Source organism: Candida theae, assembly GCF_024610275.1.
Source record: "Candida theae strain CBS 12239 chromosome Unknown scaffold22, whole genome shotgun sequence".
NCBI classification, from domain to species: Eukaryota; Fungi; Ascomycota; class Pichiomycetes; order Serinales; family Debaryomycetaceae; genus Lodderomyces; species Lodderomyces theae.
Window position 1 is genome coordinate 89,803 of NW_026261494.1, and position 15,637 is coordinate 105,439.

Consider the following 15,637-nt stretch of genomic DNA (forward strand, 5'->3'; position numbering starts at 1 on the left):
AAAGGAGTACTACATAGATGTGATTAAAACCACCAGAACTGCCGCATATTTCAACCGTCGACCAAAAATCATTCAAAACATGTCGTGTGATTTCTTGAATGGATTTGCGCTGCGCAATTTGCTACAGCAATTGATGAAAAAAAAAAAAAAGCATAAAAAAGAGGAAAAACAGACACAATAAACTCACCAAGAATAGATATAAATACGAGCCATAGACATGCCACAAGACCACTACGAGAGCGAGCCTCTTCTAAACCATGAAATAACTCATCGCGACACTATAGACGATCGCCACCGGGTCTCATCAGACCTGGAGGATGATGATATAACTTACGTCAAGCAACAGATTCAACAAAATTCAACAAAACCCTTCTACTCGCGTCCTAGTGTTTACGCGATAATCTTTTTGATAGGGTTGCTCACATTGAGCTCCTCGAGTGCAGAAGGCACGCGACAAACGCTCATCTACTCCAAAGCCTTAGAATCTACCAAGAGCAAGGAGGACGTCCCTTACGTGGTGGCGCGCTTTAATCAATACTTTTTGGTGGGGACTACTGCCACGGCGTTGATTCCAATTGCAAAATTTGGCGAGGTGTCTAGTGTATATGGTAGGAAGTTCTATTTTGTGATGGTTATAATCACTATAACCGTTTCACGTATGCTTCAATACTACCTTTTCAGAAATTACGAGGGTTTACAATTTGGAAAGCTACTTCTCGCCAACTACGTTTCGTGTTTATTTGGTGGAGTAAATATCATAGGAGCGTTAACTGAACTGTACGTTTCCGATTTCACTCCTCCAGAAAGGAGGATATACCAATTTGGGTTGGCTTCGTCGGCCACTTTTATAGGGCAGCTGTTTGGGCCTTTGATTGGCACATTGATCGGTAATTGGGCAGCCGGTAACAAATCAAGCAACGTGGCAACAGGCGAAGGTGACTTTACAGTGTTGAGGTTTGAGCTATTGGCTTTGCTTGTGCTTCTGTTTTATGTTGTTACCCTATTCCCAGAGTCAAGAAATGAGCTTGCACAGGAGAGATCAGAAGAGCGGTTGGTGGAACAAGTGCTAGAGGAAGATGGAAGGGGTGATTTGGAGGATAACGTGTCTGATCTTGAAACGAAACGCATAGTATTGCGTCAAATATTCAAAAGCTTAGACATTATTCAGCCAATCAAGATCCTTACCTACCCTAGTGGTGTGGCAAAAGTAAACAAAATGCATAGCTTACTCACAATTAGATTTGTGGTTGTGTCCTTGGTGTTGATCTATGCATTGTATCAAACGTTGATTTTCTCTTTGAACCAGGTTGTCATTGAGTATGGGCAATACCAGTTCGACTGGAAGTCAAATAATGTTTCCTACTTGTTATCGACAATCTCCGTCTCCCGTGCCATCTCCCTTGTCTTTGTTTTGCCATTTTTCGAAAAAACAATATTGAGAGGGGTCTTTTCTTTGAGACCATTGAACCGTCTGTTTGATATGGTGGAGTATGTTTTAATGCTACTGTCGTTTGCAGTTGCCATAGCAGTATTTGTTGCATTTTATCTCTCCCAGAGCAAAGGGTTTTATGTTGCCGCTGGGTTCTTTTCAATTGATGCGTTCATTGGCCCTGTTTTTGACTCTACAATTATCAAGTTTTTCAATGCCAATCCGGGACTAGTATATGGCGGGATTACCTTGCTTGTGTCATTGATGAATTTAGTGTCGCCAATTATAGTCACTTGGATCTACGAGATGGCGTTGAATGTGGGACAAGCAAATCTTGTGTATTTGTTCTATGCATTTTGGATGGGAGTTTTTATTGCAATTGTGTACTTGTGTAAACGAGTTTTACGTTTGAACAGGGACACAACTGATAAGGAGCTCAAACGAATCAATTAACTGGATAAATGAAAATGTATTAAAACTCTAAGAAAAACTGAACTAAATATCCTCTGCAGCACCCACAAAATTCACTGACGTAGTTCTTCTAACCGCTCTCTCCTCCTCCTCTTTGGTGCTGCTCGTTAATCTCGACACTGCCTTGCCAGTTAACATGACTGCAATGAACATGGCCATAAGAATTCCACAAACTAAAAAGATAAAGTTGTCCCAGTTGTTCCTTAATGACCACTTGTATACGTCCATTAACATAAGTGGGCCAACCACCATGAGGATATTCAGGAGCAAAGCTTGAGCAGAGTAAAATTCTCCAACCTTGCTTGTGGGGAAGTATTTCAACACGGTTGCAATCAAAACAGGAACTGTCCAAGAAGCAGACGACCACAATGACAATGCAGCGTACACGTCGGCTTTAGACCTTGCAAGATACAAAAGCCCAAACACTCCAATGTCCACAACCAACGCGATAACAATCAAGACCAAGTCAATCATGTCTAATTGCGATTTCAAGACATTGTATTTAAACCATCGTTGAAGAACCTTTTGAAAAAATGGAAGCAACAAAAGGAGACTGATGACTCTAGATATTGAAAAGATTGAAATGACGTATGAAATATCATCAGCCTCAAAGTCCATCTTGAAAACCACCCAGTTCAATATAACTTGACTGAACCCAATCATCAAAACTTGATCAAGGACAATCACCGATGTTAAAGAGATAACCATAAACCTAACTCGGCCGGCTCCATGAAGCAACGCTCTCAATGGAGCAAAAGCGGCGCCAATTCGCTGAATAATACTTCTCTCGCTAACTTCCAACGAACTTCGAGTTGCTATTGAATTGGCCCGTGATCTTGCCAACGCTTTTGGGGTACGAGTTTCGCTGAAAATAAACACCACAAACAAGCAAATAGCAATTTCAATAACTAACTCGAGCTTCAAAAGAAGAAATTCACTCTTCAAAACTTTTGAGCTCTGAGTGATACCCGTTATATGAATTTGTTGACCAGGATGAGTGTCATATGCAGTCTTTGCCCAAGCACTCAACCGAGTCCCCAAGATTGGCCCCAAGAATTGTCCCCCATTGGTAAAAGCAGCCACCCGAGCTAAAGCGTTAACCCGTTGCGATGGTTTTGCGTTCAAGTCTATCACACAGGTGTTGACTATTGTGGCGATCAACGCATAGCCACCACCAGCAGCTGACACAACAGATGCAGCAACCAACCAGCTAAATTTGAATGTTTCGTAGTGGTACAAGTAAAACAAGAGACAATTTGAAACAGTAAATGACACAATTCCCGTCACTAGAAACGGCTTCCTCCCGTAGACATCGGACAAGCTGAATTGAGATATCGCGACAAACGACAAAAGGGTGGTTCCAAGTGAAGCATATTGATCGTATGTTGACAATATTAGTTGTGTATCCACGGGTGAGCATACCCCCTTTGAATCTAATGAAGAATTGCAAGCCAACTTGAAAAGAACAATTCTCCGGGTACCCTCAGCCATGGACATTGCCAACGTAATGGCAATTAAGACAAAACATAACTGAAACATCGATGGCCTGGTGAGCCAGCATGTCTCCTTATGATTATCCAAATGCTCTTGAATCCAAGCGAGTTCCTCGTCAGATTCACTGTCATCAATAGCTGCCGCGTACTCTTCAACCGCTTCTGAGTCTAAAAGTGGATTCAGCTCACTAGCCGCTGTTGTAGTTTCCATTTTTCAATAGCAAAGCTCCGACCACTTGCAAGAAGTTGAGGTGTAAGATTGCTATTTGTTGAACTTTGGGATTTGGCGTACGGCTCTTTTTTTAAATATTTATTTTTTAACTGCAAAAGCTGTAGTACAAAACTGAAAGGGGAAATATCTCCGCTCATTCACGGAGTTAACTTTATTAAGCGAACAGGAAAAACGGAGAACAGAGTTTTTTAAGAATAACCTGCAAAAATTCTGCGGAGGACTCATTGCTCATGGCCATTGTGCTCTCACAGACGAGGTATATCCAGAAGTAACTGTCATTATGACAGAAGAGGAAAATCTCTTTACAACTCGAGAGTCTATTGTGGAACTGCTACTTCTTCGAATGGGTAGCGCGCAGATCTCTCCTTCATTTTTTAGTTGCGTTTTACGCTCTGATGACCAGTGTCTTTCTTGCACTCAGTAGTTAGGAAATGCCGCCTCCATCATCACCCTCGGAATCGCTGACTGAGAATCGCGGTCAGAATCATCAGCAGCAAGAGCAGCAGCAAGCACGAACTTCGCAGAGGAGATTTCGTAACGCCTCGAATGATTTCCCAACTTTGAACTCATTAAACGTTGTATCCGATCTTATGTTGCGGGACAACAGTTCAAGGCTGGAGACAAACGAGGAGAACTTATTCAGAGCTCGTATACTAAGTCATTTCAATGATATACATAGACTACAAAATCACTTCAACAGATTAGTCAATCGAGACGGCAGTCATACAAGTTTAACATTGAATAATATACCATCGCAGTTGAGAAATTTCTCCAGAGAGTTGTCACGGTCAAGACGCAGGGAGGCGTATTTAGTTGAGACAAGCGGGGAAGATGAGGATGAAGACGATCAAAGTTTCCACTATGACGACGCGGGGTTGGTCTACTATTCCGACGAGGACATCAACAACGAGGATGAAATGAGCGAGAATGACGAAGAAGCTTTGGAGCTGCTCATGGAAGGAACCACTTTTGTGCCCAACGAGAGACTCTTATTGACTACTGCCAGAAGCCCCCAGGAAAACCGACCCACGAGTGTTCCACTAAGGCGGCAGAATGCAATACGCATAAGAAGTATGCTAAATGAAGAGGATGGTCTCGGGGCTGCAAAACATCAGGTTCCGAAAGCTTACACGCAACTTGACACGGAAGCGAAATTGTTGCAAAGAGAAATTCATTTGGTTTTGGAAACTATGCTGAGCAAAAGGAAATCTTCTCCCTTGTTTCCCACCGATATTCACAACCCATTCAGTATTCGCTATTTTGCTAGCTTGAAAAACCACATGCAAGGGAGTCTGCTTGACGGCAATAAAAATGCGGACCAAATGATGGACGAGTTTTTGTGGAAACGAATCCACAAGATGCTCTTCCTTGAAAGAGCATTGCCCGCCCCACCAGTTTCAAAAAAGAGAGCCAAAAGTGAGAAAGGACCAAGTTACAAACGTCAGAAGACAAACCAGGTTGAAAGCAAGGCAGGGGACTTGAGTATCCCTTCATATCCGTATCTCGGTATTGATAAAAGTGTATTGGTGGATGGTTTACAGTCGAGTTATTTTCAATCAGGATCTAATTATCATGTGAGTCTTGGTTGCTCCGAACCTAATTCATGCGATATGAAGGTAGTCAGTGTCACTTCGGGTGTAGAGGGTGTTTTCAATTTGGAGCCAGAAGGCAACTTAGAGTCACTACTTCTCAAAATGCATAATTTTGCAAAGTTTTTTTGTGGCATGTCAAACAATTCGTATCAGCTACCGCAAAACAAAATCCTAATTAGAAAGTTGAATGTGTTGGACCGCATATCGGTGGATGACAACGTGTGCTTCAAGAAACTCCAAGTTAATGCAGTGCATATTCCGTTTGAAGGGAGAGTAGTTGACTTTAGGAACAACGATTTGAGATTTTTAAGCCTGGAGAGACCATTGTCTGCGAGATTCAGCTCCAATAAGGTCAAGGTGCAACTCTGTGAATGGATGAAAATCAATCCTTTTGTTCAATTTCGGGAAACATTTTTCTATAACTTTCTTCAACACTTGGACCAGGATTTGGCCAAATTTCCTGATATTCAAATCAGAAAGTCAAAGAAAACAGAGGCTCTACATTTGACAAGGGAGTTCAAGTCAAATCTCCCCGAAATCACCAAATACTTTGCACCAGCCTCAGAAAAAGTTGACAAGAGAAGGTCGAGGAGGCACAATGATATCTTTGTGGAAGACTGGGAAAGAAATTTATCATTGAAGTTGGCAGAGATTGTCACCAGAGAAGATTGCCATACTCTAATTAACTTGCAGCTAAATTACGCCTTGTTTACTCTCGAGGTTGATATATCAAAGTACTTGGACACATTTATCAACACCATCTTAGACCACGGCGAAGGTAAATACATCGACAACTATAGAAAAGTCTACAACAACATCCTAAAGGATGAAACGGAAAACACAAAAGCCAACCTCCTTTGTTCAGTCAATAAAAAAACCGGCAAGTTGGAAATTCACAACACTTTCTCTCATTTGCATTACAGGCACGCGGCTAGATATTCCACTGGTATCATACTAACAACCAACCCATTTCTCAATGAAAACACAGGAAGAAATACGTATGTTTACGACGATTTTGATTTGTTCGAAGAGGAGCCAGCTCCAGTCAACTCAGACACATTCAACAAACGGTTCTTCGAAAATGAGCCAGAGCATGTTGTTGATAAACTTACAGGATACGCCACTTCCAACCTACCAGTATTCGATACAGTATAGTTATATATATATATATATTACCATCCCCATCCAGGCTTTCCATCTATCTTGTCTTGTCTCTTCTTCCTAAAGAAATCTTTGCGACATTCCTTATAAGCGTCAAAAAAGTCCTGGCAAACGTACTTGTCATCCTGGTTTCGATAAAGGCAATCCATGGACGCCTGCCTGCTCTCCTCGCATGGATCGTAAAATTTAGAAGCCTCCTTGGCGGTCCATTTATATTTGTGTCTATGATTCTTTGGATCATCGGGGTAGAATTTGAAGTTTTCAACGCCACCGTCAGTAAAATTCACTTTGGGCTTGCCTTTTTCCGCATCACCAGTTGTCCTCTTTTCACTCGTGTTGTCTTGTGAGGTGGTTGTCATGGTTCCAATCACACCTTTCTGCAAAATAGAAATCTAAAAAAAAAAAAAAAAGACAAAAAAAAAAAAAAAGAAAAGAACGTTGTCCCCATTCGTCCATCAACTTCATCATGGTTTTGGCTGACTTAGGTGAAAGGCTCAGAGGAGCACTCTCTTCCGTCGAGAAGGGCTCGGATGACGAAATTCAACAAATGATCAAGGACATTTGCTCTGCGTTGTTGGAATCTGACATCAACGTCAAACTTGTCGCCAAATTGAGAGGTAATATACGAGACAAAATTGAAAGCGAAAATGTATTAAAGGAAACCTCATCTCAGAATAGGAGGAAGAAGTTGCAAAAGATTATATATGATGAGTTGTGTGCGTTGGTGGATTCCCACGTTGAACCACCGAAGCCGAAAAAGCTTTCCGCCACCACCAAGACCATCAATGGGAAAAAAGTGAGGGTTTCAAAAGAATCCAGTCATGTTATTATGTTTGTGGGTTTGCAAGGTGCAGGGAAAACCACTTCTTGTACAAAGCTAGCTGTATATTACAAAAAAAGAGGGTTCAAAGTGGGGTTAGTTTGTGCCGATACCTTTAGAGCAGGTGCTTTCGATCAATTGAAGCAAAACGCAATAAAGGCAAATATACCATACTACGGGTCTTACTTGGAACCAGATCCAGTCAAGATTGCCTCCGAGGGTGTACAGAAATTCAAGCAAGAAAGGTTTGATATTATTATCGTGGACACGTCAGGAAGACATAGACAAGAGGAGCAACTTTTTACCGAAATGGTTCAAATAGGCGAGGCTGTGCATCCTAGTCAGACTATTATGGTCATGGATGGATCCATCGGGCAAGCTGCAGAGTCACAAGCCCGGGCTTTTAAGGAAAGCTCTGATTTTGGTTCAATAATTTTGACAAAGATGGACGGACATGCGAAAGGTGGTGGTGCAATCTCAGCAGTTGCAGCAACGAAAACGCCTATAGTGTTCATCGGTACAGGTGAGCATATTGGCGATTTAGAAGTGTTCAAACCGACGACATTTATATCAAAGTTGTTGGGTATTGGTGACATTCAATCGCTTATTGAGCATGTGCAATCGTTGAACTTGCACCAAGACGAAGGGCACAAACAGACAATTGAGAATATCAAGGAAGGAAAATTCACTTTGAAGGATTTTCAAAATCAAATGAACAACTTTATGAAAATGGGGCCCCTTACAAATATTGCATCTATGATTCCAGGTATGTCAGGTCTCATGTCGCAAGTGGGTGAGGAGGAAACATCCAACAAGATTAGAAATATGATATTCATTATGGACTCGATGACGACAAAGGAGTTGGAAAGTGACGGCCGGATATTCATCAAAGAGCCAAGTAGAATTGTGAGGATAGCAAGAGGTTCCGGCTGCAGTGTAGTTGAAGTCGAAATGATTTTGCAACAGCACAGAATGATGTCGTCTATGGCAAAGTCAGCAGTTGCCGCACAAGGTCAGGGTGGACAGCCTGGTGGTCCGTTTGCAGGAAATTCTCAAATGCAAAGAATGATGCAGAATGCGCAATCGAATCCAAACTTCATGCAGCAAGCAATGAGCATGTTAGGTGGAGGAGGTGGCGGATTAGGCGCCGGTGGTGCTGGAGGCCCAGGTGGACTAGCCGGCATGATGAACAATCCTGCAATGATGCAACAGGCTCAGCAAATGATGAGAAGTAACCCACAGATGATGCAACAGGCGCAAGAGATGATGAAGAATCCACAGATGATGCAAAAGATGATGCAACAATTTGGGGGGATGGGTGGTATGTAACGCAACAACCCTTACAAACGTAATCTATAACACTCGTGTTTTATATTTCATATCTACCTGTAGAACCCTGGTCGAGAGGCATTCATGCCATACTCGCTAAGTGCATTACTAAGATCTTCCATAGTCAACACAACTTTGCCCTGTTGGTTTCCAACAGTTGAATGTGACTGTTGAGAAGATTGCTGCTCTGGATTCTCTGCACCAGCATTGCCATTGCTTGCTAGTGTCTGTTGATTTGCATATTGTTGTCCTTGAAGTAGCTGTTTTGCTCTCACTTGAGGATTGGAAGAATTGTACACCGCACTAGCGTTTCTAATCCTACTGTATTCATAAGCGTCCTGTGCTATATCGCTGATAAACTTTTGCGTTGCCAATGCTATAAGCCTTTTAATTTTCACATCAGAAGACTCGAATCCGTTCTTGGCCAAATAGTAGTCGGTCACTGCGTCTGGTATTATTGGTGCAAACTCATCATCCATCATATCTAGCACTTCCTTAAGTGTTTTGTCTTTACGTGTGAGATCAGGTAAGTCGGGAATCAATGATGAAGCTGCTGCTGCAGTAGCGGCTGCTGCCGCTGATAGTGATTGCTGTCTTTGCTTAGATCTCTCCGCTTTGGTTTGCTTCTGCTGGGTTTCCGCTACACTATCTGTTGTACTTGGCATATCAATAACGTTTTCCTCGGAGTCATCAAACTCCTCATCAGCCATTTCGACATCTTTGTTAATCGGTTCTGTCATTACCAGTGATCTGCTTAGTGAAGTAATAAGCCATTGTTGGCATTTTGGTGCTTGGTTTTTTTTTTTTTTTTCCTTCTTTATTACCAGGCACCCCCACCAACACCACCACCACCACCACATTAAATGTCTACTCGACTAATAAATCCATATGAGTCCCCGACTTTTGGAAAGTCCTTACTGTTGAGGGTGGACGGTGCAATTGGTGCCATGTCGCTATCTCCAAACGGTAGAGACGCAGTGTTAGCCGGACGGAGGGGCTTGTTCGTAATCGACATGGACGATCCATTCACGCCTCCGCGTTGGTTACATCATATAACTTCATGGGAAGTTGCTGATGTTCAATGGTCTCCACACGGTACCGTCAAGCCGTCGTGGTGCATATCAACGTCGAACCAGAAAGCGCTCTTGTGGGATTTGAATCGACCGTCGAATAACGCCATAGAGTATATCCTCCACTCACATTCAAGGGCAATTTCAGATATCAATTTTCACCCATTCGACCCGGAAATGCTAGCGACTTGCTCTATTGATACCTTTGCATTTTGTTGGGATATGAGGACTCCTAGAAAACCGGTTGCAAAATGGGCCGATTGGAGAGCTGGTGCAATTCAAGTGAAATGGAACCATGAAAATCCACATGAGATTGCCCTGACCCATGATAACTCACTTTACATCTGGGATACTCGGAAGGGCGCACTTCCTGTTTTTAAAATTACAAAAGCCCACCAAGGTAAGATAAATGGACTTGACTTTAGTCAAGGATTGAAAAATATCATCACATGCTCCAATGATCGCTCAATTAAATTTTGGGATTTGGAAAGTGACAAAGGTAAAACTGCTATTTCTGACTTCAACTACTTTGGCAGTGCGACTGGAAATGGCATGGAACCTAGTGTTGTTATCGAGGAGGACTTTGCAATTGCTCGAGCCCGTTCATTGCCCTTTGGGTCTGACAAAGCGTGTGGTGTCATGCCGTTGAGGGGAGGAAATAATGCAGTACACATTGTAAACTACGAAGAAGCCTACCAGCAGTATTTGGCCACTGGAGAAACACAACTATATAAAGGATCTTCTGTCTACAGCTTCGTCGGCCATCATGGACCCATAAAGGATTTTCTATGGAGAACAAGACATGAATCATACAACGGATTCGAGTCAAAAAATAACTGGAAAGAGTATCAGTTGGTCACTTGGTCAGATCTGGATGTCGATTTGAAGCTATGGCCTAGTGATGATAAATTGTATCGGCTGGTCAACTACGATCCAACATTCTTCAATGTTTTCAAGAACGATCTGGAGTCTGATCTCACTGCGACTGAAAAGCCGGAGAAACAGCAGGTTCCACTCGACTATAGAACCTATTGTCAAGAACCAGAGGTTACAATCGATGATTTGGCGAAAACAAACGGCGGCGATTTGTTGTCTGCATTGACGTCGTATCAAATATTAGAAAAGCATAGAAATTTAGGACTGGAGTTTAGCCAACTAGATCATTTAAACTGGATTTCTGGAGTTCGTTTGGGGCATGCAGAACGCGCAGATCGCAAAAATAACTCATTACACGCGGACGGTGAAAGTCCTTCTAACTTGGGTGAAGAGGTTAGTATAGTGGGGCACAAGTTCCCATTTATCAGATTTGAGAAAATTTCAGTATCAACAGGAGACTTGGTGATTAGTCTTAAAGGTCCCGTACCTTTTCTCACCCATAAAGCTGCTAGCCATCGAAAGTCCGTGGATTCTATAGAAAATAGTCGATTGGCACTCACAGCTGCAAACTCGACAAAGGACAAGAGCGTTATTAGCGAAGACGGTAAAGAAGCTGAACTTAAAAGTCAAGCTGACGCTAGTGTAAATGATTCTCACATGGAAGGACTGGCTGATAACATTACAGAACTGAAGTTGGTGTTCATTCGCGTGGTGCTAAGCTTCCCGAAGGCTTATCCGTATCTTGAGCCGATTGAGTTTGACAACGGTTTCCTGAAAAGGAAATTTCACAGGTTGCAGAAACAAAACTCGATAGAATTTAGCATTGAAGAAACACATGAATTAACCAAGGAAGTGAAACTAGAGATGGAAAGCCACTTGGAAGAAATTGCACAATTTTACACTAACAAGTACCAACAGTTTTGTCTTGAACAATGTTTACGGTACCTATTGGGCGAAAAGGTGGATCTTGACGACGAGGCAATGGTGGAGACGCGAGGAGAGGTGATGGATGACGATGCCTCTTTTCTTCCGGAGGTTGGGGATGAGGATTGGGTAGACGACTTGATAAACCAGCAACCCGGTTTCCGTGGGTACTCGTCAGGAGAGGATGAAGAATATGATGACTTAATTCCTGCTGCCAGCGTCAGCACGTCCCTGTACAAGGTTGCACCTAGCGCAGACACCGTTGTTTCAGCCGACTACAAAGGACAAAACAGCTTTGACTCCACCCCAATCCCAAAAGGATGTGGAGCCGTTTGGGCACCGAACGGTCTGTTGGTTTGTTTCTTTATACCCAAAGATAACCAAAGTGTTACAGTTTCCAAGAATAGCCCTCACAAACTGAAATCGCAGAAACATTCTAATTTGGAATTACCTTCCACATCGCTTGATGCAGGCTCACCTGCACTTGAAGCAATAGATAACAGTGATACAGACTCGGAATTGTCAGAAGTGGACAACCACTCTGAAACTTCATCTTCAGATGATTATTTCGATGACGATTTGGAGGAAATATTAAAACATGATGCTTCGTCTAGAAGCAGAGTCCCGGGACCGTTATTACCGGATGTGGGATTAGGATCTCGATTTGTCTCCGGTGGAAGCAGACACAAATCGTCATTGAAGAAATTCACTAGTCACGGCGAAAGCTTGTCTAATTATAGATCTTCCGTGAAGAATGAGCGTAAGAAGGGTAAACATTATTCCATCGAAGAAAAGAAAAATGTTGTTGTTATACTCGATTTTGGACATTTGCTACCGAACAGAATAGAGTTGGCTAGGGAGTACAAGCTTGTTGGAGACACTCCAGAGAATCTTGCACAGTATAATGCAAAGATAGCTGCAAAGTATGGACTTGATGAAATATCTCAAGTTTGGAGAATTTTGGAGATTATTTTGAGCAACAACGCAAGGGATACTTTTGAATCATTTGGTGTGGCAAAGACCCTCAACGCAAAAGATAAGTCAAATAAAATGTTGACAAAATGGGGAATGCATCCTTTTGGTTACACGTGGCTTATCAAAGAGATTTTCAACTACTTTGTTGAGAGGCAGAATACGCAAATGCTTGCAACCATGTCTTGTGTGTTGCATAAATCACCTTATACAATGCACTACTCTGATTTAGACTTGGAAAGTGAAAGTGTCCTAGGCATTGGACCACAATCGAGTCATCAAAGTCTAACCACTGACCCAGCAAAGCATTCGGAGTTTGATTATACTGCGTATAAAGCTTCTGACGTGCATTCGAATGCGAGGAATATCGACTATCTGCATTCAGTGGATTCGTCTGTCGAGTACAACTCACATACTGAATCTGTGGATCGGTTAGGTTACGGAAGGAGGGTAGGACACTCTTTCTCGGTCTTGACTTCCAAAAACGGCTCGCAAAATTCTTTCGTGGAACAACCGCCATCGTATCGAACGTCAACGCCAAAGCTGACTTCACATATGCTGGTAACCAAATCCAGAACCGGCAAGGTCGCAACTACTGAGTCCAAGCACCAGCGTCCTCCAACAGTCACAATTGATATGCAAAATGTGGAGGAGTTGGATCTATACGAGGAGTCGTATTCATCCTTACTTCCTGACTTTTTAGATAGCAGTGAGATGCAAAAGTATCGACTGCAGTATGCCGAGACTTTATACGAGTGGAATCTTCCTATACATCGACTTGAGGTACTCAAGTTCAACTACGGCGGCATTGATCTCTTCCACAATTTCGATACTAATGAATGCAAAGTAGGCTTCAGGAAGAGGAAAAAACAACTACCTACACAGATTTTTATCAACACTGTTTCATCAATAGAGACAAATTTTCCCAATGCTTGGAATACCAATAAGCGTCTGTTTTTGAAATACTGCATTTATTGTGGCATGCTAGTTACAAAGAATTTTACATTATGTGGCAACTGCGAGCATATCCTACATACTAAATGTGCCAAAGAATGGTGGTCCGAAGGCAACCACGAATGTGCAAGTGGATGTGGGTGCAAGTGTTTGGAAGAGTCAATTTACCATTAAGGAATACGTGTATTGACAATTTGGTCTTTGAATTTTTCATCCCATTCATTTGCCAAAGTTTCCAAATAATGAGCAACGTCTTCCAGCCCCGTGGTATCCACTTCCTCTTCGATCAAGTATTCCTTACCACTTCTAGTACAAGCAGAACCAACTTTCGATGTTTGTTTCGTTTTGCCCAATGCTGCCGCGACTGGAGCATTAGCTGCAATATAGCCTGATATATTGTGATATTGTGATCCCAAGTATCTAGCCATGTAGAACAAGGCCAACATGCCATAGTAGGTGAATACATTCAAAAATTGAAAGAATGAAAAACTTGTAAAAATTCCCGGGTGTACCAAGAATTGGTCAATACCTTCTTTTTTAAGTTGTTTATATGTTCCAAAATGTAGCAAATCAACCAATCGCTTTGACCCTTCATAGGATTCCGGAGACCTTAATAACTGTAAATCATTGAATGACAAGTACTTAGGATGAGACATGAGTGAACCGATCCAAATAATCTTTCCACCATTGGCCAAAAGATGTTTAATTTTGTGGATGAAATAGTAAGGCCCAAACACATTTGCTTGAAAAACAAGACCTAGATTATCTGCTGATTGTACACCAGTCCGTTGAAGTTTGTAAGTGGGGTTCGTGACTGCTTGGATCGGGTTTTGTAAAACTTCGACAATTGCCTGCAACCAATCAATCCCACCATATACACCTTGAGCTGCATTGATAAACAAGTAATCAATGTGGGTATAGCTCTTGTCCAACTCGTAATACGCGGATAATATGGAAACCATATCGGTGAAATCCACCAACAAGTAGTCAAATTCAACCAAATCGACTTTTTCAGGGATTTTGTTGATGATGTAGTTTTTTATATCGGTAATGACATCTTTCACTTTGGGGAGTGTTCTTGAGGTGACAATTAACGTGATCTCTTTGTCATTGGGTAAGCGCTCAAGTAAACGGACTGCTATGTTGAATCCCAAGTTCGAGGAGGTACCGGTGATAACAATTTTAGTAGAGTCCTTGATCAATGACATGGCTCTTTGAGAGTTGAATTGTAACAATTAAAAAGAGGAAAAAAAAAAATTTACGCGATCGTATAACTTTACGTTGCACGAGTCTTATGAAAAGCCTACCCAGAAATCATAACATCAAAACTCTGTCTTTTATTACACTACACAATAATGCGCATTAACGGTATGGTGCATCTGCGTCAATACAGTATTGCAATTCTTGCTCCCATCTGTCACCGTTGTCCAACAACTTTTCCTTATTGTACAACAATTCTTCTCTGGTGGCAGTTGAATATTCCACATTAGGACTTTCTACAATGGCATCAACAGGGCAACTTTCTTGGCAGTAACCACAATAGATACACTTGGTCATATCAATATCATACTTGTAAGTCCTTCTTGATCCATCGGCCCTCTCCTCTGCTTCAATGGTGATTGCTTGTGCCGGACAGATAGCCTCACATAGTTTACAAGCAATACATCTCTCTTCACCGCTTGGATACCTCCTCAACGCATGCTCACCTCTAAATCTGGGACTGACTGGTCCTTTTTCAAACGGGTAATATATCGTGTAGGGACTTCTAAAGTACATTTCCAAACACACATACATACCACGTGCAATTTCACTCAAGAAAAAGTACTTTGTGGCTTTGCTCAATGCAGATTCATGATCTTCTTCCCAGGTCTTTGGTTTGGCTTGTCTAAAGCCTTTTGGCCATGCAGATTGCGTTGATCCTCCCGTTGGTAGGTACTCTGTGGTTTCCGCAGCTAATGCCGGTTTGAGCAAGCTAGGTGATGACGAAATGAAACGGATGCTATTGTTGGTGACCACTGGTTTAATGGCTGACTGGTTTAGTAACCTCGAAGCCACGCTGGGTCTAAACATGATGTATGTAGTACGAGGTGTGATGTGATTATGTGGATTCTTGAATAAATAAATGGGTTGATCAACACTATACTGTATCTCTCTAGTAACGAGCCTGGGAGATGAGTGTGATGATCAGATTAACAAACAATGGCAACAAAGAGTACAACCCAGTAGACTAAGGTGGGTATGAGTTTTTTCTTTTTTTCTTTTCTCTCTCTCTTTATTGATTATGAGTTGATGGTAGCTGCATTTTGAGTAAGAG

The 15,637-nt window shown here is 42.1% G+C and overlaps 9 protein-coding genes across 9 annotated transcripts; 4 read left to right on the plus strand and 5 right to left on the minus strand. All coding sequences in view use genetic code 12, as the record gives it.

The window, feature by feature from the left end:
- Positions 1–217: 217 nt before the first annotated feature.
- On the plus strand, positions 218–1,882 carry KGF57_005183 (uncharacterized protein; the record flags this gene model as incomplete). The annotated part of the gene is made up of 1 exon (XM_051754772.1): positions 218–1,882. One exon carries the CDS (start codon positions 218–220, stop codon positions 1,880–1,882), a length of 1,665 nt encoding a protein of 554 aa, XP_051606295.1.
- A 42-nt stretch (positions 1,883–1,924) lies between these two features.
- On the minus strand, positions 1,925–3,604 carry KGF57_005184 (MFS transporter; the record flags this gene model as incomplete). Its single annotated transcript, XM_051754773.1, has 1 exon — positions 1,925–3,604. The coding sequence occupies one exon, from the start codon at positions 3,602–3,604 to the stop codon at positions 1,925–1,927; it is 1,680 nt and encodes a 559-aa protein (XP_051606296.1).
- Positions 3,605–4,056: 452 nt separating this feature from the next.
- On the plus strand, positions 4,057–6,372 carry KGF57_005185 (uncharacterized protein; the record flags this gene model as incomplete). The annotated part of the gene is made up of 1 exon (XM_051754774.1): positions 4,057–6,372. The coding sequence occupies one exon, from the start codon at positions 4,057–4,059 to the stop codon at positions 6,370–6,372; it is 2,316 nt and encodes a 771-aa protein (XP_051606297.1).
- A 17-nt stretch (positions 6,373–6,389) lies between these two features.
- KGF57_005186 (uncharacterized protein) lies at positions 6,390–6,737 on the minus strand (the record flags this gene model as incomplete). Its single annotated transcript, XM_051754775.1, has 1 exon — positions 6,390–6,737. One exon carries the CDS (start codon positions 6,735–6,737, stop codon positions 6,390–6,392), a length of 348 nt encoding a protein of 115 aa, XP_051606298.1.
- A 107-nt stretch (positions 6,738–6,844) lies between these two features.
- Positions 6,845–8,527, plus strand: SRP54 (RNA-binding signal recognition particle subunit; the record flags this gene model as incomplete). The annotated part of the gene is made up of 1 exon (XM_051754776.1): positions 6,845–8,527. The coding sequence occupies one exon, from the start codon at positions 6,845–6,847 to the stop codon at positions 8,525–8,527; it is 1,683 nt and encodes a 560-aa protein (XP_051606299.1).
- A 53-nt stretch (positions 8,528–8,580) lies between these two features.
- Positions 8,581–9,267, minus strand: KGF57_005188 (uncharacterized protein; the record flags this gene model as incomplete). The annotated part of the gene is made up of 1 exon (XM_051754778.1): positions 8,581–9,267. The coding sequence occupies one exon, from the start codon at positions 9,265–9,267 to the stop codon at positions 8,581–8,583; it is 687 nt and encodes a 228-aa protein (XP_051606300.1).
- Positions 9,268–9,390: 123 nt separating this feature from the next.
- On the plus strand, positions 9,391–13,219 carry KGF57_005189 (uncharacterized protein; the record flags this gene model as incomplete). The annotated part of the gene is made up of 2 exons (XM_051754779.1): positions 9,391–13,103; positions 13,162–13,219. 2 exons carry the CDS (start codon positions 9,391–9,393, stop codon positions 13,217–13,219), a joined length of 3,771 nt encoding a protein of 1,256 aa, XP_051606301.1.
- A 274-nt stretch (positions 13,220–13,493) lies between these two features.
- ERG27 (3-keto-steroid reductase) lies at positions 13,494–14,531 on the minus strand (the record flags this gene model as incomplete). Its single annotated transcript, XM_051754780.1, has 1 exon — positions 13,494–14,531. The coding sequence occupies one exon, from the start codon at positions 14,529–14,531 to the stop codon at positions 13,494–13,496; it is 1,038 nt and encodes a 345-aa protein (XP_051606302.1).
- Positions 14,532–14,685: 154 nt separating this feature from the next.
- Positions 14,686–15,393, minus strand: KGF57_005191 (uncharacterized protein; the record flags this gene model as incomplete). Its single annotated transcript, XM_051754781.1, has 1 exon — positions 14,686–15,393. One exon carries the CDS (start codon positions 15,391–15,393, stop codon positions 14,686–14,688), a length of 708 nt encoding a protein of 235 aa, XP_051606303.1.
- Positions 15,394–15,637: the final 244 nt, after the last annotated feature.